The sequence below is a fragment of the Mobula birostris genome, chromosome 24 (genome assembly GCF_030028105.1).
Source record: "Mobula birostris isolate sMobBir1 chromosome 24, sMobBir1.hap1, whole genome shotgun sequence".
Taxonomy (NCBI): Eukaryota; Metazoa; Chordata; class Chondrichthyes; order Myliobatiformes; family Myliobatidae; genus Mobula; species Mobula birostris.
This window is the reverse complement of record NC_092393.1, coordinates 42,979,601-43,002,466: the sequence shown is the minus strand read 5'-3', so window position 1 is coordinate 43,002,466 and position 22,866 is coordinate 42,979,601. Positions and strand designations below refer to the sequence as shown.

General features: G+C 42.1%; 1 protein-coding gene across 1 annotated transcript in view; it reads right to left on the bottom strand.

Annotated features, from left to right (window-relative positions):
• Nucleotides 1-15,845, bottom strand: part of LOC140187282 (lysosomal alpha-glucosidase-like) — a 62,923-nt gene extending 47,078 nt beyond the window's left edge. The window contains exons 1-2 of the mRNA XM_072242434.1: nt 15,551-15,845; nt 1,399-2,017 (exon numbers count right to left, since the gene is read on the bottom strand). Coding sequence (XP_072098535.1) covers nt 1,399-1,899 — 501 coding nt within the window. The 5' untranslated portion in view covers nt 1,900-2,017; nt 15,551-15,845. The remainder of the gene's footprint in view (nt 1-1,398; nt 2,018-15,550) is intronic.
• Between the last annotated feature and the right edge of the window lie 7,021 nt (nt 15,846-22,866).

The following is a 22,866-nucleotide window of genomic DNA, read 5'->3' as shown; positions in this document are numbered from 1 at the left end:
CAGTTTCTGAGTTTTAATGGAATGTAACTGTGATAACTGAAATAACACATAAGCACAAAATGAGGAAAGATAACAAAAAATCTCAAGTAAAACCTTAAACACAACATCGCTTGTGGGAGCTTCTGATAAACCAAGAGGTTCAGACTCTGTATCCTTCAGTCACAATGTTTCTGAGATACATAATTAACATCATTCTGTGGTAAAATAAATAACACTGTTGATGATTGAACAAAGTAAGGAGCCAAAAGTTCATTACATACTACTAGTCTGGTTTAATATTGTGGAAACAGAAATAACTATATTGTAATGATAAAATTTAAACAAAAATATCTGCTTACTCCATTTTTCATCTATCCTAATGAATAACAAACTGCCTATCATTTGTCTCACAAATCTGTGAACATAAATGGGCAAGACATTTCAGAAGTAACACATGGGGTACTATTGGGTACATAATATTGGGAATTTTTCCACTCCAAGGTTGTGTTTAAGTACATCTAGTAAAAGAAAGCAATATACTGGAAACATGGATGAAACACTAGTTCCAAAAAAACGCGGAAACAAAAAGTGCTCAATTTTGAGAAGACATTTGATTGACGTTAAAAAAAATTACTCTGGCTTTAAAATCCAAATCAAATCAGAATACATTTTATTTATAATAATTAGTGTATCAAAACTATCTCTAACAATGGGCAATATACAGAGATATATTTTATTTATAATAATTAGTGTAACAAAACTATCTCCAACAATGGACAATATACGGAGATATATTTTATTTATAATGATTAGTGTAACAAAACTATCTCCAACAATGGGCTATATACGGAGATACATAATGCATCATTGAGGCACAGAGTAATGGAGCATGAAAACAGGCCTATTGGCCCAACTCAATCATACTGACCAAGATGCTCATCCAACCTTGGTCCCACATGTTTGGGTTGAGCCCATATCCCTCCAACCCTTTCCCATCTATTTAACCATTCAAGTGCCTTTTAAATTTATTGTACCTGTCTTCACCACTTTATCTGGAAGCTATGCCCATTATATATGCCCTTCCTGATTTCATACACATGTATAAGACCATCCCTCAATCTCCCACATGCCATGAAATCCTAGCCTTCTCTACCTCTCCCTATAATTCAGGGCCTAGAGTCCTGGTAGCATTCTCATAAATCTTTTTTGAATTCTTTCCAGCCCATGACATCTTTCCTATGACAGGGTAACCAAAGGCATGCACAATACTCCACTGTACAGTCTCACCATTATTTTGTACAATCGCAACATTCTCTGAAAGTTGTCCAACTGTGTACATCATTTCTGTTAATATATTGACAGGTTATATCCACCTTCATTAAGTTAATAAAATTATCTTTACTAATTGAGATTACTTACTGTAAAATGAAGTCTGCCTGATGTCTCATACATAACATTCAACTGAAGTGTCCTTATGTCATTTGGGAACAATGATCTTTCAGTGCGGCTGAGAATACCTGAATAGCCAGTCTTGGTTGGAGAAAGAAAGTCCATATTGTATGAAGGATAATTTAATGGCAAGAAACAGTAAGGGGCAGACACATTGACCACTGAAATCCAGCAGCAGCCACGGGCCTGACATGTTGTCATGTCCATCAGTTCATTAAAGGCACAATCCAACCTACTATTAGGATCAATATCACATTGTGAGGCACTGTGATCCCCTTCACTGAATGAGGTTTTGGTGTCATTTTTAGAATTTGGAGATTGCCACAAAAGGTCTCGCTTAATTTTGCCCGCATTGATTGCTCCAGAGGCTTTCAGAGACTCTAAATGGAAATGATTGTGGCAAGTTAAGATACCAATCAGAATGACAATAAGGAAAACGCCTCCAAATTTAAGAACAGTATCAGTTGGCATTCTTTATTTATCCAGAGATGAAAGTCAAGTTTAACTCCAGAATCAAGACCCACACTTGTGACTCAAAGACTGGTAGAAACCTGGAGGAGGCAGACGTCCCTGAATTTAGTGCCGCTGCCTAAACGAAACAGAGAAGAAAAAAGACATTGAAAAAAATTTCCACAATGATCAACTTTTGCTGATAAATCAGTTTGCTAACAAAAAAATGCCCAAGTTACAAAATGCCATTTAAGAATCACTGATGCAGCAGTTTCTTGACAACAAAACATCAAACTGAAACCACTCAGAGATTAATCACAGGGGTGGGGGGGGTGGGTTTATGCTGCATCACATGCTATTCCTCCAATAACAAAGTTGAAGAATACATTTGGTCCTTTATTAAGACACCGGCAAAATGAACAATCTTAAAATGATAAAACTGATGAAACTAAAACTACAGCAAAAAAGTCTCAGCACATTAAACGTACTTAAGACAAGCATTCTTAAATGTACAAAATTATTCCAGCATATTTTTAAAAATTCAAGCCTATTTCAGTAAATTTAAGCAGTTAACAAAAAAAAAATCTCCCTTCCCCAGCCCACTCTCTAGCTCTGCCCAAACTGGACTGACCCAAAATCAAAACATGAATATGCAACTACTCTTCACTTCTACCACACCCCAACCCTAATTACAGGTTTCCCCCGCCATCCGAAGGTAGAGCCGGAAACGGTTCATAAGCCGGAATGTCGTAAAGTGAAGAAGCAATTACCATTTATTTGTATGGGAAAATTTTGTGAGCGTTCGCAGACCCAAAAATAACCTACCAAATCATGCCAAATAACACATTAAACCTAAAATAACAGTAACATATAGTAAAAGCAGGAATGATATGATAAATACACAGCCTATATAAAGTAGAAATACTTCTCTACAATGATTGCCTGCACAGATCTCCGTAGCGAAAATCTCACGCAAGCGCTGTTGGCATAAACGCACTCTCCAGTAACCTTTAAACTATGAAGCTGCCAAATCTACCAAATAACACGTAAAAATACACAGCCTATATAAAGTAGAAATAATGTATGTACAGTGTAGTGTAACTTACCAGTATTGGGACAGCGCCAAGCACACTGATGATGCTGTGTTAGACTGAGTCGTCACAGGCTGGGTGGTGCAGTGGCCCCAACCCTTCGGGCTGCCGACCGATACATTGCCGCGAAGAACGTAGCGGTAGCCGGGAAGCACACAGCACATCTTTAAGAAAAAAGCCAAAATAAACATGCTAATTAATTAGGTGCTGCCCGGCACGTAAATGTCGGCGCAGATCAGAGGCGATTGCCGATTGCATCGCCTCTGATCTGGGTCGACAATTACATGCTAAGTGGCACCTAATTAATTAGCATGTTTATTTCGGCATTTTTCTTAAAGATGTGCTGTGTGCCTCCCGGCTACCGCTGCATTCTCCGCGAATCGGTACAGTATCTGTCCGGGGCCCGGGTGTTGGGATGGTGGGACACGGGGGTGTTATCTCATTGTCGATCAGGGCAGGCAGCTCATCTTCTCCTATGACTGCCCGCCTCGATGTCAAAGGTCGAGGTTCGTCATCTGCTGTGGCTGATGTGGAAGGCTTGTTTGACTGCTGAGCCTCGCGCATTTTTCTATCACACAGTTCTTTGTAAGCACTCAAACCATCCTGCAAATATCCCCTTTCAAAATTAAAGTCATACTTTATCATTGCAGCGAAAATCTCACACAGTTGCTTCACTTTCGCTACTGCATTTGGTTTCGATTGTCATCCTTTCCTCTTCCAATTGCATCAGCTCTTCATCTATCATTTCTTGGTCATGGGATGCCAAAACCTCTTCAACATCATCTTCGTCAGTTTCCACAATCCAAACTCACTTTGTCCTTGCTTCGTTCACCACGATCGAAATGCTTAATTATGTCTAGTTTTACACTAAGTGTAACACCCTTACGAGCTCTTTCAGGCTTTTCCGACACCTTAGAACTCATCTTGCTAACGGCTGCTCAATGCAACGTGTTTAAGCAATGCCGTTCCGAATCTGGGGGAGAGCAGCTGCTCGGGGCACGCGCTGCCTTTTATCGTGCGCTGCCTTTCTTCGTAACAGTGAAAACACCTTCTGAAAGCGAAAACAGGGTACTAATGTAGGTTTTTTGTAACAGTGAGGTTTCGTAAAGCGATCGTTCGAAAAGCGGGGGACACATGTACCAATAATAAACGCACAGCACAAAGTACAATACAGATAGGAAACAGATGCATGACTCCGAAATCCCAGCCTCTGAAATATTATAACTACACTCTACGAAAAGACAGGAGACATGGAATCTTAACATTCATACAAATGTCCTCTTTCATCTTTCTTCTTCCAGACAAGTCATGCAACAGTCATCTGGACCAGAGGTTACCAGCACTTAGCCCAGTACAGAGCGATCTTAACCATCACTCTTTGTTAAGTCAAAATCATGAAGCTTCTAGAGCTGTAGCTCCTCAAATGTCTGACTCCTCTAGAAAACAGATTTTGGTTATAGGCCGATCCAGATAGCTAGTCTTAGTCTTGATGTGCACCTGCTGCACAAATACTCTTCTGTCTGGAAAGACCTGAATGACTCTTCCCACAATCCATGAGTTTCCAGGCGCTTTGTCGTCAACTATAAGCACAATAACTCCTGGGAGGAAATTGTGTTTTATACCTGACCTTTTTTGACATTCATGTAGTTGTAGTAAATAGGTTTTGTTCCACTATTTCCAAAACAAGTTTTACATGCATCGGACTTGCTTCCATCCACGAAGATAAACATCTTCCTTTTGGAACTCTCCTAGTGTTAAGGATGGCGAGGTCTTCAGAAGCAACAGATAGTAGAGTACTAGCACTTCCAAATCACTGGGATTGGATGATGCTTTAGTAATCGGACAGCCACTGTTAATTGTCTCTACTCCACAAAGAAGTGCGTGAAAGCCCTCTTCATCAAGATTCTGAACTTTCATGGTAGAACTGAGAACATTTCTTGCTGATCCGATCAATTTCTTCCATGTTGCTCCAAGATGTGAGCCAGCTGGGGTGTTCAAAATCCACAATTTCTTTCTGAAGAAGAACACCATTGATCTGTGAATGTTTCCACTTCTCAGTGGCTTCACACAACTCATGCTCAGCTCCAAAGATCGCCACATTATCGCCACAAACCTATCCTCGTCTTGCTATAAAGCGTCCAAGTGGATTAATGAAGAAATCTGTGCCAAAGGAGATGTCACTTCAATATGAAGTGCTCGTATAGCTGGACAGGTAAATAAAACCTCTTACCTCTTCACTGTACTCCTTCTGCTCTTCACCTCAAAATGTCCAAAGAATAAAGAATAACCTTGCTGTTCTTCATCCAAATCAGACTGAGAATGAAGATATTTAATTGCTTTCTCTTCTGACAAAGAAGTAAGAGTAGGTTAAATTTAAGAACCCAGGGCACTGCCTTTCTCAAGCAGGTCCAAGATGAGAGGTGATGGATTATACATGCTACCCATGCCCACCTGATGGCATTCATTGCAGCAATCCCTTTGGCTTCTGGATCATCTAGCAGAAGTTTTCCCAGAACAACTGGGATTCACAGGCCATTCACTTTCAGGTTGAAGAAGATTCTGGGGTCCTGACACCTATGTCTTATACTTCAGAAAAGCCTTCACTTTCAACATTCCAGAAGCCACATCTGCCAGGCTGCTTGCAGTGTTTACATAACTCCATTAAGATGCCTGTTAGACCTTAAGAATTTCTGAAACTCTGTTAGCAACGAAGATTCAGAACCTGGAAGTTTTTATTCTTGATATACTTCAGCATAAAAGTACAAATCAGTTCAAAAAACTGAGCCCTGAAGCATATGCTACTCCTCCCTCCACAATGTGAACATACAGCTTGCTATCATAGCAGTGATGAGTTCCATACGAGGAATAGAAACTGACTTCAACATAGCTACCCTAGATTTCCCCATGACAAAACCACTGTGCACATGAGAACATGTGTTGAGTGATAATAGGTAGGTCACTGCTCTATAGCCATCTTCACGTGTCTATAAAATGATGCAACTTTGCAGTGGTAGCGTCTCCAAAAACCGAGGGTTTTAAACATCTAGCAATCTTGAAGTCTTCCACTTGGTGGAGTTCTTCCTGCCTGCTTGTGCACTCATAAGCAAGTGATGTTGGCATAACATCATCTCAGACAAGCCCTTTCTTACAGAGATCTTGTAGAATCTTCTGAGCAGATACCACCACCAGCCTCAAGATTGCCAAAAGAATATAGATGGAACTAACTGTGGAGAGGATTCCCCTCCTGCTAAGTTGTCTACCCTGGATTGTGGTCTTAAATATGAAAGTACCAGACTGAATATACCATTGCACACCCAATACTCTCTTCACCAAAGGAATATCTTGATCCAAATCCTTCATGCCTTTCACTCTTTGCTTTTCTGGTATCACAAATACAACACTACGTCTGTTGCTTATCCATTTTGAGTCAAAAACCACCTTTAAAGAGACACTACCTCTTCCTCAGAGGACACTGACACAAGGCAGTAATCAACACAGAAACAATGTAAAACCTTATCCACCGTCTCATGGCTGAACTGTCCTTCATTGTCTTCTGTGCATTTCTTAAGAGCGAAATTAGCACAACTCAGTGATGAAGTTGCTCCAAAGAGACGTACCACCATTTTTGGCTGAAGTCATCATCCGTCCACCCAAGAAACCTCAGTAGATCTGCATCTTCTGTTGGTACTTTAACCTGATGAAACATTGTTTCAATATCCACCATAATCACTACTGGTTCTTGTAAAAGTTGAGCATTAAGTGATATTCCCTGAAGGTTTCCCTTTTCTGGAGTGATAAACACTACAAAGTGAAATATATTAGACTTTCCTCATCATTCTGTTCCAGATCTTCAGCTGGCACCCTTTTGGCATAACCATTGGAGATGACATCCTTCAGGAAAGCTGTGTAGTCTGTGAAATGACAAATCCTTCTTAAACCTCTTCCTTAGAATCAGAGCATGCTTGCTGTTCAGCAATCTGCCTAAGGTTAACATCATTATTTCTCAAAGGTGAACTAATGTTGGGGTAGTGAAGGTATAATGTGTCCATCAGTGCTGATCACCCCATCCTTGACCAAACTGTTCCACTGTGAACCCCATCTGTTATGAGTCAACATGATGCTTTCAGATCAGGTCATGCACGGCTCAGGTGTGTTTCTGGGGTACAGGGGCTAGCGACCCTTGTGCCTGTTCTATGTACTTGCTACGAGTGTGTTCTATCGCTGAGCTGCAGTGAACCATCTGATTGGCCTATCAGAGTTCTCTTTGAGAACTAAACACATAAAAGTTGCTGGTGAACGCAGCAGGCCAGGCAGCATCTCTAGGAAGAGATGCTGCCTGGCCTGCTGCATTGGTCCTGACGAAGGGTCTTGGCCTGAAACGTCGACTGCACCTCTTCCTAGAGATGCTGCCTGGCCTGCTGCGTTCACCAGCAACTTTTATGTGTGTTGCTTGAATTTCCAGCATCTGCAGAATTCCTGTTGTTCTCTTTGAGAACTAGTTGACTTGATCAGCATTTCTGATCTGGCTATTGTTCATGATTGCACTCAATAATTAAAAAAAATCTGGTAGTGACCATCCATCAGTTTTGCAGAATTTGTCACCAGCTTCACGAACTTGTAATCTTCTCTTGAGAAACCAGGCTGTTCATCCTGACTGCATTCAGGGAAGTCTGCCTTGAACTACTGCTGCCAAAGCTCATCCACGTTGAAAACTGAAATCCTGTTAAGTGTCAGCAATGGCTGGGCACAGCCTCTTCCATCATCATGGTCTCCTTTTGGTGGTCCATTGACAGTCCAACGCAACACTTTTCTGACTGCAAAGGGTCCATTATTGATACTGCAAATCACTTGTGACAGCTAACACATCTGTCCCTCGCAGCAGCACGACTTCTGAATCAACCTCTGGCAAATGGACATGTCTCAGGTGAAACCAGGAATATTCCCTTTGTGGAGAGGCATACTTTCCCCTGTATAGATCTAGTCAGTTCACAATAGTTGTTACTATCCAAGCAAGGCACTTAAAATCCTGAAACATGTGGCTACTTAGAACCTTCTCTTGACCCACAGTGAATAAGAGATGGCACGTTCTTTTTTCTGTTAGGTTGAGCTTCTTCATGAGGCTCACCTACGCTCATGAGGCTCACTGTTGAGCTTCTTCATGAGCGTAGGTGTTCAGCAAAACAGTCTCCCAGTCTACGTCGGGTCTCACCAATATATAGAAGGCTGCATCGGGATATATATATTGGCGAGCCCCGACACAGACTGGGAGACCGCTCCACTGAACACCTACACTCTGTCCGCCAGAGAAAGCAGGATCTCCCAGTGGCCACACATTTTAATTCCACATCCCATTCCCATTCTGATATGTCTGTCCACGGCCTCCTCTACTGTAAAGATGAAGCCACACTCAGATTGGAAGAACAACACCTTATATTCCGTCTGGGTAGCCTTCAACCTGATGGCGTGAACAGTGACTTCTCTAACTTCCGTTAATGCCCCCCTCCCCTTCTTACCCAATCCCTTATTTATTTATTTATTATTAGTTCCTTTTTCTTTCTCTCTCTTTTTTTCTCCCTCTGTCCCTCTCACTATATCTTCCTCTGGTGCTCCCCTCCCCCTTCCTTTCCCCCAGGCCACCCGTCCCATGATCCTCTCCTTTCTCCAGCCTCGTATCCCTTTCGCCAATCAACTTTCCAGCTCTTAGCGCCATCCCTCCCCCTCCTGTCTTCTCCTATCATTTCGGATCTCCCCCACTCCCTCTCAAATCTCTTAGTATCTCTTCTTTCAGTTAGTCCTGACGAAGAGTCTCGGCCCGAAATGTCAACTGTACCTCTTCCTATAGATGCTGCCTGTCTTGCCGCGTTCCACCAGCATTTTGTGTGCGTTACATGTAATACTGGATCATTTTTTTCAACAAGTGAATGAACAAGAATAATATTTTTGTGTTACTTACTTAATTGGGTTGTCTTTATCTAGTCTTAAGACTTGTGTGGAAATCTGATCACATTTTAGGTCATATTTAGGCAGAAATAGAGAAAATTCTACAGGGTTCACAAACTTTCTAGCACCACTGTAAGTAACTAAGTCTTGTTACTCTTCATAGACTTCATCTATACCAGAATTATAGGAAGTTTACCACATGATCACCAGGTCTCATACTCACTGCTTTACTCACTACTGTGATTCTTTCATAGCCTGTTTCGAATCTGCACCCTTTTCATTACAATTGCTTGGATGTCTGCCATTGCATACCCTGCATGAAAGACGCTTCCTGCCATCTTTGCTGATGTGTCCCATACACAGATAACCAAAGCAGACACCATTTTCTTTTAGGAAGGCAATCTGCTGACTCTGAGCCTTTCCTCCAGCTGAGGGTAAAAATCCAATCTATGTTCACCCTCACAGAACAGCCAAACCCTTTTGGCTGACGAGACATTTCTCTTTCATTAGCTCCACCTTTACTTCTCACAGTGGCCATGGTAGTGGCAAAGTTGCTTCCTTTAGCCTTAGAACAAATTTTTGACTTAGTTTTGCTCACACCTTTGATTATTGTAGATGATGCAGTATCCTGTAGATTTCCATACACAGGGTGTGTAAAAATCCTTACTTGTTTTTCTATAAGCTCTACAAGGTCAGCGAAAGTAGCATAGTTATGCTCATCTGGTAGTTCACAGGCTACCCTTCTCCATAGATCCTAAGCAAATGAGGCAACTTCTTCACAACAGTCAACATATTGGCAGGCATGCCCAGCTCTCCCATGACCTGAATTTCTTTCATTGCATTACAACAGCCTCCAAGAAAAATGACCCTAATCTTGAGGATGTTATAGGTGGCCATGAAAGAGCCTTTCACATGTAGGCTGATGCAATTTTCTGTACATTACCAAAATGATCTTGAAGTAAAGCCTTGGCCGTTAGTTATCCTTCCTCTGGGTTGACATGCTGGCAAATTCTATCAAGCTCCCAAGGGCAACCTCCAGTTCAAGGAAATAGAGGTGGTCACCATAATTGTCTGTCTTGCCTTGAACACTAATTTCAAAAGCCCTCGTGAATGCATGATACTGCAGTGGGCCACCATCAAAGATCTGAATCTCTCATTTTGGCAAAGATGTGATATATTATTATTGTACCAATAAGGTTGTGATTTCGTTTTGTGTCTTGATGGCCTCCACAGTACTATTCAGACCTCTATCATCAAAAACGCGAGTCTTTCCATATTGCAAGTTAATGTCCCCAAAAACACTTTGAGCTGTTCGATATGACATGGGTTAAGATTGCCTCCTTAGTGCAGGCTGAGAGTGAACACCCTGAACTACCTCTTGGGGTCCTGACTCTTGTTTCATAGATACTTGCGGAACAAGTGTATCCACATTAAGACTGTCGGGTTTTTTCCTGTGCCTTATTAACATAGGAAGTCACACCACAGAACTGATCTGTTGTTCCCCTAAATATGCAGGTTCCTATTTATGGATGTTTACCATTTAAATTGATTACTGACTCTTTTACATATTTAGGGGTTAAAATCATGAAAAAGCATAAAGATTTATTCAAGGCTAATTTTTTACCTTTAATTGATTAGATTAAACTTTTGTTTACTAAATGTTCACCGATGTCTCTGTCATTGATCGGTCAGATCAATGCTATCGATTATTATTTTGCCTAAATTTTTATACGTATTTCAAGTGGTGCCAATTTTCATTCCAAAATCCTTTAATTTTCATTCCAAAATCCTTTAATGTTGATTCCAAAATTTCCTCATATATATGGCAGAACAAAATTCCTAGGATAGGTAAAAGACATTTACAGAAATCTAAAAAGGAGGGGGGTTTAGCTTTGCCAAATTTTAGATTTTATTATTGGGCAATTAACATTCAATATTTAAAATTTTGGTTATGGGACTTGGACGTAACTTCAAGTCCACATTGGGTAAATCTTGAGCGTAATTCTTTAGAAGGGTTTTCATTGGGTTCTATTTTAGGGACTTCACTTCCCTTTACTCTTTCTAAGTTGTATAAACAAATGGATAACCCAATAGTTAAACATACTTTACGTATATGGTTTCAATTTCGAAAATTTTTTGGATGAATCAATTTATTTTAGCAAGTCCTATTATATCTAATTTCTTTTTTTTAACCCCCTACTATGGATCAAGCACATCTGGCTTGGAAAATTAAAAGTATAGTACGATTTTGTGATCTATTTTTGGATAATTGTTTCATGTCCTTTGAACAATTATCTGATAAATATAATTGGCCTAGATCTCACTTTTTTAGGTATTTACAGGTTAGAAATTTTTAAAATACTGTTTCTCCTACCTTCCCGAATTTATATTCAATGGATATTTTGGAAAAAAATTTAGATTTAAATCCTTTTCAGAAAGGTGTAATAGCAATTATTTATAATACAATTATGAAAATATGTCCAGACGTATCTAATAAAGCTAAGACTGATTGGGAAAGGGAACTTAAGATTATTGTACCGATTGAAAAATGGGAAAAATTCTTCAGTTAGTTAATTCATTCTCTATATGTGCTAAACATGCGTTGATACAGTTTAAAGTAGTGCATAGGGCTCATATGTCGAAGGATAAACTATCTCGTTATTATTCTCATATAAATCCTATATGCCATAGATGTCACTCCGAGATAGCTTCCCTAACTCATATGTTTTGGTCATGTCCTTTGTTGAAGAAATATTGGACAGGTATTTTTGATACTATCTCAACGGTTTTGAATATTGATTTACAACCTCACCGTATTACTGCCATTTTTAGGTTACCAATAATAGAATCAAGTCATTTAACATCTTCAGCTCGTTGAATGATTGCATTTCTTACATTAATGGCTAGAAGATCCATTTTGCTGAATTGGAAAGAGATTAATCCTCCCACTACATTTCATTGGTTCTCTCAAACTATGTTGTCTCTAAACTTGGAAAAAATTAGAAGTGTTGTTTATGGTCCCTCTATTAAATTCGAAAAGACTTTGAGGCCATTTATTCAACATTTTCATATGATGTAACTTGACCTTTTCCAAACTTATTTTATTTCTTTGTAATATATGTTGAGAGGAACGGAGTTGACAACACTAATGGTTCCTTTTTCCATGATGTTACATAACAGCCCATGTCTTTTTTTTCTTAGTTCAGTTGATTAACACTATTTAGGTTAGTTTTTTTGGGGGATATATTATTTTTATTTTTTTTCCTTTTTCATGATTTTTAAAAAATTTTTTTTGTTTTATATTGTTCATCTGTATCCTGTATGATTGGGAGATTTAACACTCATGTGTCAACTGGGTTTATATTTAACTATGTTAATTACAACAATGTACTCCCAATAACTTTGTATCAATATTATGGTACGTTTATTATTATGAAACTAATAAAAAGATTGAAAAAGAAGAAGAACTGTCCTGTTGGAGTACTTTTAGCACCCACCATACTTGAAGCCTTTAGCCCCTTAGCTTTGTCAATCTGTGCTGCAATTTCCTCCTGCAACTTAAGCTGCTCCATCCTTCGCCATATCTACTCTCTCCAAAGCTGTTCTTCGTTTCTCCAAAGCTGTTCTTCCATCTGCTCCTTTTACTCTTCCAACTCATGTTCGTTCTTCAGCATTTGTTGGAAAAGTAGTGAGATAGTGTACCCGGGTTCAATGTTCATTCAGAAATCTGATGGCAGGGGGGAAGAAGCTGTTCTTGAATCATTGAGTGTGTGCCTTCAAGCTTCTATACCTCCTCCCTGATGGTAGCAATGAGAAGAGGGCATGTCCTAGGTGATGAGGGTCCTTAATGATGGATGCCACCTTTTTGAGGCATCACTCCTTGCAGGTGTGTTGGACGCTGGGGAGCCTCATGCCAATGATAGAGTTGAATGAGTTTACAACTTTCTGCAGCTTATATTGAACCGATGTAGTACCTGCCCCTCCCATTACAGACTGTCATGCAGACAGCTAGAATGCTCTCCACAGTACATCAGCAGTGTCTTTAGTGACATAACAAACCTCCTGAAGCTCCTAATGAAATATTGCCGCTGTTGTGAAATTGCAAGATCTGATGCAAGGAAACGCATTCTGGTGCCTTAGCAGTTCAACAACAAGAGTTCCCTTCAAAAGCAGCTATGCTGTCTTTAAACAGAGTGAACCCTCGCAAGGCCGAAGGTCCTGATGGAGTACCTGGTAAGGCTCTGAAAACCTGTGCCAACCAACTAGCGGGAGCATTCAAGGACATTTTCAAACTCTCACTGCCTCGGGCAGAAGTTCCCATTTACTTCAAAAAGGCAACAATTATACCAGTGCCTAAGAAGAAGTGTGGCCAAATGGTTAAGGCGTTCGTCTAGTGATTTGAAGGTCGCTAGTTCGAGCCTTGGCTGAGGCAGCGTGCGTGTCCTTGAGCTAGGCACTTAACCACACATTGCTCTGCGACGACACTAGTGTCAAGCTGTATGGGTCCTAACGCCCTTCCCTTGGACAACATCGGTGGCGTGGAGAGGGGAGACTTGCAGCATGGGCATCTGCTGGTCTTCCATACAACCTTGCCCAGGCCTGCGCCCTGGAAACCTTCCAAGGCGCAAAACCATGGTCTCCTGAGACTAACGGATGCCTATATTATTAAGAAAAATAATGTGGACTGTCGTAATGACTATGGCCCAGTAGCACGCACATCAACAGTGATGAAATGCTTTGAGAGGTTGGTCATGACTAGACTGAACTCCTGCCTCAGCAAGGACCTGGACCCATTACAATTTGCCTATTGCCACAATAGGTCAATGAAAGATGCAATCTCAATGGCTCTCCACACGGCTTTAGACCATCTGGACAACACAAACACTTATATCAGGATGCTGTTCGTCGACTCTAGCTCAGCACTTAATACCACCATTTCCACAATCCTGATTGAGAAATTGCAGAACCTGGGCCTCTGTACCTCCCTCTGCAATTAGATCCTCAACTTCCTAACCAGAAGACCACAGTCTTTGTGGATTGGTGATAACATATCCTCCTCGCTGACGATCAACACTGGCGCACCTCAGGGGTGTGTGCTTAGTCCACTGTTCTACTCTCTATATACACATGACTGTGTGGCTAGACATAGCTCAAACACCATCGATAAATTTGTTGATGATACAACCATCGTTGGTAGAATCTCAGGTGGTGACAAGGAGTGAGATTTGCCAACTATTGGAGTGGTGTCACAGCAACAACCTGGCACTCAACGTCAGTAAGACGAAAGAGCTGACTGTGAACTTCAGGAAGGGTAAGACGAAGGAACACATATCAATCCTTATAGAGGGATCAGAAGTGGAGAGAGTGAGCAGTTTCAAATTCCTGGGTGTCAAGATCTCTGAGGATCTAACCTGGTCCCAACATATCGATGTAGTTATAAAGAAGGCAAGATGGCGACGATACTTTATTAGGAGTTTGAAGAGATTTGGCATGTCAACAAATACACTCAAAAACTTCTATAGTTGTACCGTGGAGAGCATTCTGACAGGCTGCATCACTGTCTGGTATGGCGGGGCTACTGCACAGGACCGAAAGAAGCTGCAGAAGGTTGTAAATCCAATCAGCTCCATCTTGAGCATTAGCCTACAAAGTACCCAGGACATCTTTAGGGAGCAGTGTCTCAGAAAGGCAACATCCATTATTAAGGACCTCCAGCACCCAGGACATGCCCTTTTCTCACTGTTACCATCAGGTAGGAGGTACAGCGCCTGAAGGCACACACTCAGCAATTCAGGAACAGCTATATAGGACCCTGGTCAGACCCCACTTGGAGTACTGTGCTCACTTCTGGTCACCTCACTACAGAAAGGACATAGAAACCATAGAAAGGGTACAGAGGAGATTTGCGAGGATGTTGCCTGGATTGGGGAGCATGCCTTATGATAACAGGTTGACTGAACTCGGCCTTTTCTTCTTGAAGTGACGGAGGATAAGAGGTGACCTGATACAGGTGTATAAGATAATGAGAAGCATTGATCATGTGGATAGTCAGAGGCTTTTTCCCAGGGCTGAAATGGCTAGCACGAGAGGGCATAGTTTTAAGTGCTTGGAAGTAGGTACAGAGGAGATATCAGGGGTAAGATTTCTTTACGCAGAGAGTGGTGAGTGCGTGGAATGGGCTGCCAGCGGCGATGGAGGCGGAAATGATGGGGTCTTTTAAGAGACTCCAGGAAGGACACATGGAGCTTAGACAAATAGAGGGTTTTGGGTAACCCTAGGTAATTTCTCAGGTGAAGACATGTTCAGCACAGTTTTGTGGGCTGAAGGGCCTGTACTGTGCTGCAGGTTTTCTATGTTTCTTCTCCTCTGCCATCCAATTCCTAAATGGACATTGAAACTTTGAACACTACCTCACTTTTTTTAAATATACAGCATTTCTGTTTTTGCACGTTTTTAAAATCTATTCAATATACGTAATTGATTTACTTGCTTATTATTATGTTTTATTTTATTTACTATTTTTTCTCTCTGTGCTATATTATGTATTGCATTGAACTGCTGCTGCTAAGTTAACAAATTTCACGTCACATTGCCGGTGATAAGAAATCTGATTCTGATGCACAGAAAACAGTAGCACTTACCCTTTCAATAATTGAAGAATGAGACAAATTGATGAGTTTGCAACGCTGGGTACAGAACCGACTTAATGAGCCGAATAGCCGTCTGTTGTCCCCACGGGAAGCCTCTGTAAAGCTGCCCCGGCCATCGGGGTCTAAACACTATGTGAAGGAAACCCTGGCCTATCAAGTGCTGCCTGACTTCTGATAGAGAGTATTGAAACTTGCAGAGGTTACAGGACTCTGGTCACAAGACGCCAGAAGGTTCACAACTCCGAAGCCACCAATTCTTTGCGTCGCCAGACCCGGGGGCCAGAGGTGGGGGGGGGTGTTGGATGACGTACAACCTCCCGGAACTCGAACCCAAAGCAAACGAGGACGATTAACCCCCCTCCTTGGTCGCGAATCGTGGTACAGTCCCTCACGTGATTTCCGCAGCGGCCCCGGGTTGTTGTCGCTGTCTCTTAGCGACGGAGACCATGGCGGAAGAGAAGAGGGGCTGTGCTCGGAGTTAGGGACCTGACTCCCTGACAACATCACTCCCTGTCCGGTTTCTGGATGGGTACAGCTGCACCAACACCCCGGACCCTTTCCTGAAGTTGTTCGATTGATAATGGAAGGAAATCATAGCCCTTGAGAGGAAAGTAATCGACTGCCTTCCTGAAATGCTGCCGTCCTAGTGATGGATTTTAAGGAAGGAAACACGTCATCTTTGCTCCATCTGGCCTTTATGTGACTCCGGTCCCATAGCAACTTCTTTGACGTTTCACACCTGTCCAAACTCTCCAGTAACACAATTAGTTCAGAGGCATTCCACTCCCGGTCCTGCTTGTGCCACTTTTTTGAACCTCGCGTTAATTAAAAAATTGCATGAAGGACAAACAGCCCACTTGACTGGCACTTTAACCACCACCTTCAAGCTTCTGTCCTTTCACCATCCAATGCAATACAAATTGCACCATGGTAACTAACAAAGGTTTCTTAAAAACATTTCCCAAACTTGGACCATCAGAGCTGCAGGCGCCTGGGAAATCTACCTGCAACGATAATCATCAGATATGTTTGCATTTTCAGATAATAACATTGTCAGTTAATGAAAGGATTACTTCAGCTGTATAACAGAACATAGATAGCCTACAGCACAATACAGGCCCTTCGGCCCACAAAACTGAGCCGAACATGACCTTACTTGAGAAATTACTGCGGGTTACCCATGGCCCTCTATTTTTCTAAGCTCCATGTACCTATCCAGGTGTCTCTTAAAAGACCCTATCGCATCCGCCTCCACCACCATTGCCGGGAGCCCATTCCACACACTCACCACTCTCGGCGTAAAAAACCTATCTCTGACATCTCAGCACCTACCTGTTTCAAAAGGACAGATATCATACCAGTGCCCAAGAAGAGCAGAATGAGCTACTTAATGACATTTGTCTAGTAGCACTCACATCTATGGTGATGAAGTGCTTTGAGAGGTTGGTTATGGCTAGAATAACTCATATTAGCAAGGACCTGGACTCTCTGCAATTTACCTATCGCCAGAATAGGTCTACAGCAGATGCTATCTCATTAGCTCTTTATGGGGCCTTAGATCATCCAGACAGCATTAATGTTTACATCAGACTGCTGTTTATTCACTACGGTTCAGTGTTTAATACAATCATTCCTACTGGTCTGTTTAAAAAGCTCCAAAACCTTGGCCTCTTTATCTCCCTCTGCAACTAGATCCTCAACTTCCTCTCCGAAAGACCACAGACTGTGCAGATCGAAAATAACATCTCCGCCTCGCTAATAATCAACACCGTCATGCCTCAAGGATGTGTGTTTTGCTCACTGCTCTACTCCCTCTACACTCATGACAGTGTGACTTCGGCACAGCTCAGATGCTATATATAAATTTGCTGACAACAAAACTATTGTTGGCAGCATTTCAGATGATGACAAGAAGGCATACAGGAGCAAGATAGAGTGGTGTTACAGCAACAACCTTGTCAGTAAGTCCAAAGTATTGATTGTGAACTTCAGAAAAGGTAAGCTGAGGGAACATACACCAATCATCTTTAAGGGATCAGAAGTGGAAAAAGTAGCAATTTCAAGTTCCTGGGTGTCAACATCTCTAGGATCAACATATTGATGTAGTTACAAAAAAGGCATGATAATGGCTATATTTCATTAGGTGTTTGAGGAGAATTGGTATGTCACCAAGGACACTCCCAAATTTCTACAGATGTGTTATGGAGAGCATTCTATCTGGCTGCATCATTGGCGGGGGCGGGGGGGGGGGAGGCACTGCACAGGATCGAAGTAAACTGCAGAAAGTTGTAAACTCTGTCAGATCCATCATGGGCACTAGCCTCCCCAGCATCCAGGACATCTTCAAGGAGTGATGCCTCAGAAAGGCAGTGTCCAACATTAAGGACCCTCATCACACAGGACATGCCCTCTTCTCATTGCTACCATCAGGGAGGAGGAACAGGGGTCTAAGCACTTCTTACTGTAATTCACAGTTTTAATTAATATGTATTGCAATATATTGCTGCTGCATAACAACAAATTTCATGACATTTGCCATTGATATTAAACCAGATTCTGAAGATTCGGGCTATTTGGCCCATTGAGTCTGCTCTGCTATTCAAGCATATCTGATTTATTTTCCCATTTTCCTGCCTTCTTCCCATAGCCTTTGACACCCTTAATAATCAAGAACCTATCAAGCTCCACTTTAAATATGCACAATGTCTTGGCTTCTAAAGCTGTCTGTGGCAATGAATTCCATAGATTCACCAACTTCTGGCTAAAGAAAGTGAATTGAATTAACATTATTTCTTCCATCCTTCACATATATGAGGAGTAAAAACCTTTACGTTATGTCTCCATCTAAATGTGCAATGTAACTTATGATAAATAGAACAATCAATGTAATATTGAGTACACTCATATCAGCGTGAGTTTATCGGTCTGATGGCCTGGTGGAAGAATCTGTCCTGGCGCCTGTTGGTCCTGGCTTTCACGCTATGGTACCGCTTCCCGGATGGTAGCAGCTGGGATAGATTGTGGTTGGGGTGACTCGGGTGCCCAGTGATCCTACGGGCCCTTTTTACACACCTGTCCTTGCAAATGTCCTGAATCATGGGAAATTCACAACTGCAGATGCGCTGGGCTGTCCACACCACTCTTTGCAGAGTCCTGCGATTAAGGGAAGTACAGTTCCCATACCAGGCAGTGATGCAGCCAGTCAGGATGCTCTCAACTGTGCCCCTGTAGAAAGATCTTCTGACTTGGGGGCCCATGCCAAACTTCCTCAACCATCTGAGGTGAAAGAGGCGCTGTTGTGCCTTTTTCACCACACAGCTGGTGTGTACAGACCACGTGAGGTCCTCGGTGATGTGGATGCTGAGGAACTTGAAGCTGCTTACCTTCTCAACTTCAGATCCATTGATGTCAATAGGGGTTAACCCGTCTCCATCCCTCCTGTAATCCACAACCAGTTCCTTTGTTTTTGCGACAGTGAGGGAGAGGTTGTTTTCTTGACACCACTGTGTCAAAGAGATGACTTCTTCCCTGTAGGCCACCTTGTTATTGTTTGAGATAAGGCCAATCAATGTAATGTCATCGGCAAATTTAATTAGCAGATTGGAGCTGGGGGAGGCGATACAGTCATGGGTGTACAGGGAGTACAGGGGGACACAGTATGCAGCCCTGAGGGGCTCCTGTATTGAGAGTCAGAGGGTTGGAGGTGAGGGAGCCCATTCTTACAACCTGCTGGCGATCTGACAGTAAGTCCAGGATCCAGCTGCGCCAGGCAGGGTCAAGGCCAAGGTCTCTGAGCTTCTTATCGAGCCTGGATGGAACTATAGTGTTGAATGCTGAACTGTAGTCCAAGAACAGCATTCTCACAAAAGCATCCTTCTTCTCCAGATGTGCAAGGATGGTATGTAGAGCAGAGGCTATTACGTCAACTGTCGATCGGTTGTGTCGGTAGGCAAATTGTAGTGGGTCCAGTTTGGGTAGTAGCAAGCTGCAGATGTAATTCTTGACTAGCATCTCAAAGTATTTGCTTATCATTGAGGTGAGTGCGACAGGATGCCAGTCGTTCAGGCATGTTACCTTGGTCTTTTTTGGTACAGGGACAATGGTGGATAATTTGAAGCAGGGGGGCACTCTACACTGGGAGAGAGAGAGAACAAAAATGTCTGTAAACACACCTGCCAGTTGTGCTGTGCACATCCTGAGTACTCGCCCTGGGATGCCGTCCGGTCCTGCAGCCTTGCGACTGTCCACTCGTTGGAAACATCTGCATACCTCAGCCTCAGAGATGACCAGGTAGCAGGTTGTAGCGGTGGATTTCCTCGGAGGCTCAGAGTTAGCGACATCGAACCGAGCATAAAAGTGATTGAGCTTCTCTGGGAGAGAGGTCGCGATGTGGGCGGCACGATAATGTTTGGCTTTGAAGTCTGTGTTGGTATGCAGCCCTCGCCACAAGTCACGTGTGCTATTCATTGTGAATCTTGACTCAATCCTTTCCCTACGTTGTTGTTTCGCAGCCTTGATAGCTTTCTTCCTCATCTCTGTTCTAAAGGGATGTCCTTCTGTTCTGAGGCTGTGCCCTCTGGTCCTAGACTCCCTCACTATTGGAAATATTCTCTCCACATCCACTCTATCTATGCCTTTCAATATTTGGTAAATAAAATTTGGTATATCAAAGCAATATTTTCATAGAACTATGGAAAGCTAGTGAAGATCTAGATGTGGTAGGTCACCAGTGAAAGAAGCTATAATTGTGTGGAATAATCATGCCTACTTGGAATTAAATAGAAAATTATACTGGGCCAACAACAAATGAGTAGATATGACTGGACGATGAAAGGAGGATCTGATTAGTATAAAGGTGAATGAGAAGTTACGCATGCATTTTGAGTAATTCGAGAGGAATCTTGATAGCTATAGGTTTGATAGTTGGCAATATTATTACTCTATAATATTCCTGTAAGATGGCAGCAGCCTCAGCGGGTATATCCAATGGTGTAATTAGCACATATTTCAGTACAGCACAGGAGCCACAATGTTATGCTAAACCAAATAAATTAATAATCAAATGGTCAACTATGCTTACCCAATGTCTATATCCTTCCATTTTCTTCACATTCAAGTGCGTACCTAAATGTCTCTTAAAAGTCCCCGATGTATCTGCCTCCACCACCACCCCAGGAAGCACATTCCTGGCACCCAGCACTGTGTAAATATAAAACTTGCCCTCATATCTCCTTTGAAAATACCTATTCTCAACTTAAATGCATGCCCTCTGGTATGAAACATTGCAACCCGTTGAAATAAGATAAGATACTGCCCGTTTACCGTATCTATGTCTCTCATAATCTGATAAACCTCTGTCAGATGTCCCTTGGCCTTTGCAACTCCAGAGAAAACAACCCAAGTTTGTCCACCTCTTGTTATAGCATGTGCTCTCTAACCCAGGCAGCATCCTGGTAAACCTCTTCTGCACCCTCTCCAAAGCCTTGACATCCTTCCTATAATGGGGTGACCAGAACTCTGTAGAATATTCCAGATGTTGTCTAACTACAGTTTTAAGAAGCTGTAACATAAATCTCCTGACTTTTGAACTCAGTGCCTCAACTAATAAAGGCAAACATATCATATCCTTTCTTAATTACCCCTTCAACCTGTGTAGCCACTTTCACTGACCCCAAGACCCCTCTGATCATCAACAGTGTTAAGGGTCTTGCCTTTAATAGTGCACTATCTCTATAGGTGCAACATTTCACATTTGGTCAGATTAAACTCCATCTGCCATTTGTCCACCCATATCTGCAACTGATCTATATCTGCTGTATTCTTTGCCAGTCATTTACACTTTTTACAGCACCATCACTCTTCATCTCACTTGCAAACTTACTAACCAATCCATCTACATTTCCATCTGGGTCATTTATATCTATCACAAACAGCAGAGGTCCCAGTCCAGATTCCTTTGGAACACCACCAATGACAAACCTCCAGCTAGAATAAGTCCCTTCAACCACCATGCTCTGTTTTCTATGGGCAAGCCTGTTCTGAATCCAAATACCCAATTCACCATGGATCCCATGCATCTTAATCTTCTGGATGAACTTCCCATGAGGTATCTTGTCAAACGCCTTACGAGAATCTGTGTATACAACATCCACAGCTCTACCTTCATCAATCACCCTCATCACCTCATCAAAAAACTCAGTTAAGTTCCAAAGACATGACTTGCCCCACACAAAGCCATGCTGGCTCTAGCTAATTAGGGCAGGGTTTCAAATGTTCATAAAATCTATCCCCAAGAATTCTCTCCAGTAACTCCCCTACCACTGAAGTGAGATTCACCAGTCTATAATTTCCAGGATTGTCTCTTGTTCCCTTCTTGAATAATGGAGCAAAATTAGCTGTCAGCCAGCCCTCTAGGACCTTGCCTGTGGCTAGAGAGGCAAAAAAATATTGGTCAAGGCCCTGGAATCTCTTCACTTGTCTCTCTCAATAATGTGGAGTATCTTCCATCAGGCCCTGGGATGTATCCACCTTGATGCTCTTTAAGAGATCCAACACTATCTCCTCCTTTATTTTGCAATGCCCCAGCATTTCTAGAAAGTATTAATATTCTCAGCACTAATCTCCCTATCCACCACCTCCTTCTCTTTGGTAAATATTGATGTAAAGTACTCATTAAAGACCTCACCCATATCCTTCGCATCATTATCTATAAGTGGTCCCACCCTCTCCGTAATTATCCTCTTGCTCTGGATATATGTATAGAATGCCTTGAGATTCTCTTCAATTCTAATTGCCAAGGACTTTTCATGGAACCTGCTGGCTTTCTGAATTCCCTTCTTAAATTCTCTTCTGGTTTCTTTATAATCCTGCAGGCTCTGTTTGATTCTATCTTCCTAAGCTGAACCTTTTTCTTCTTGACTGAATTCATCACTTCCCTTGATATGCAAGGTTCCCTTATCTTGGCATACTTGTCCCTCCTGCTGACTGGAACATACCTATCCTGTACTCCGTGCAGTTAGTCACTAAGTACCTGCACATACAATGTGGACTTGCCCCAAAACAGCTATTTACGATTAACTTTCCCTGGATACTGCCCAATACTCCCATAATTCACCCTGCTTCAGTTTAATACTCTCCCAAAAGGTCCATGCTTATCCTTATCTACAGCTATCTTAAAACTTGAGGTTGTGGTTAGTGATCCCTAACTGCTCACTCACTGAAAGTTTGGTCGCCTGCTGAGGCTCATTACTCAACACCAGAACCAGTACAGTTCCTCCCTTTGCTGGACAATCCATATTTTGATTTAA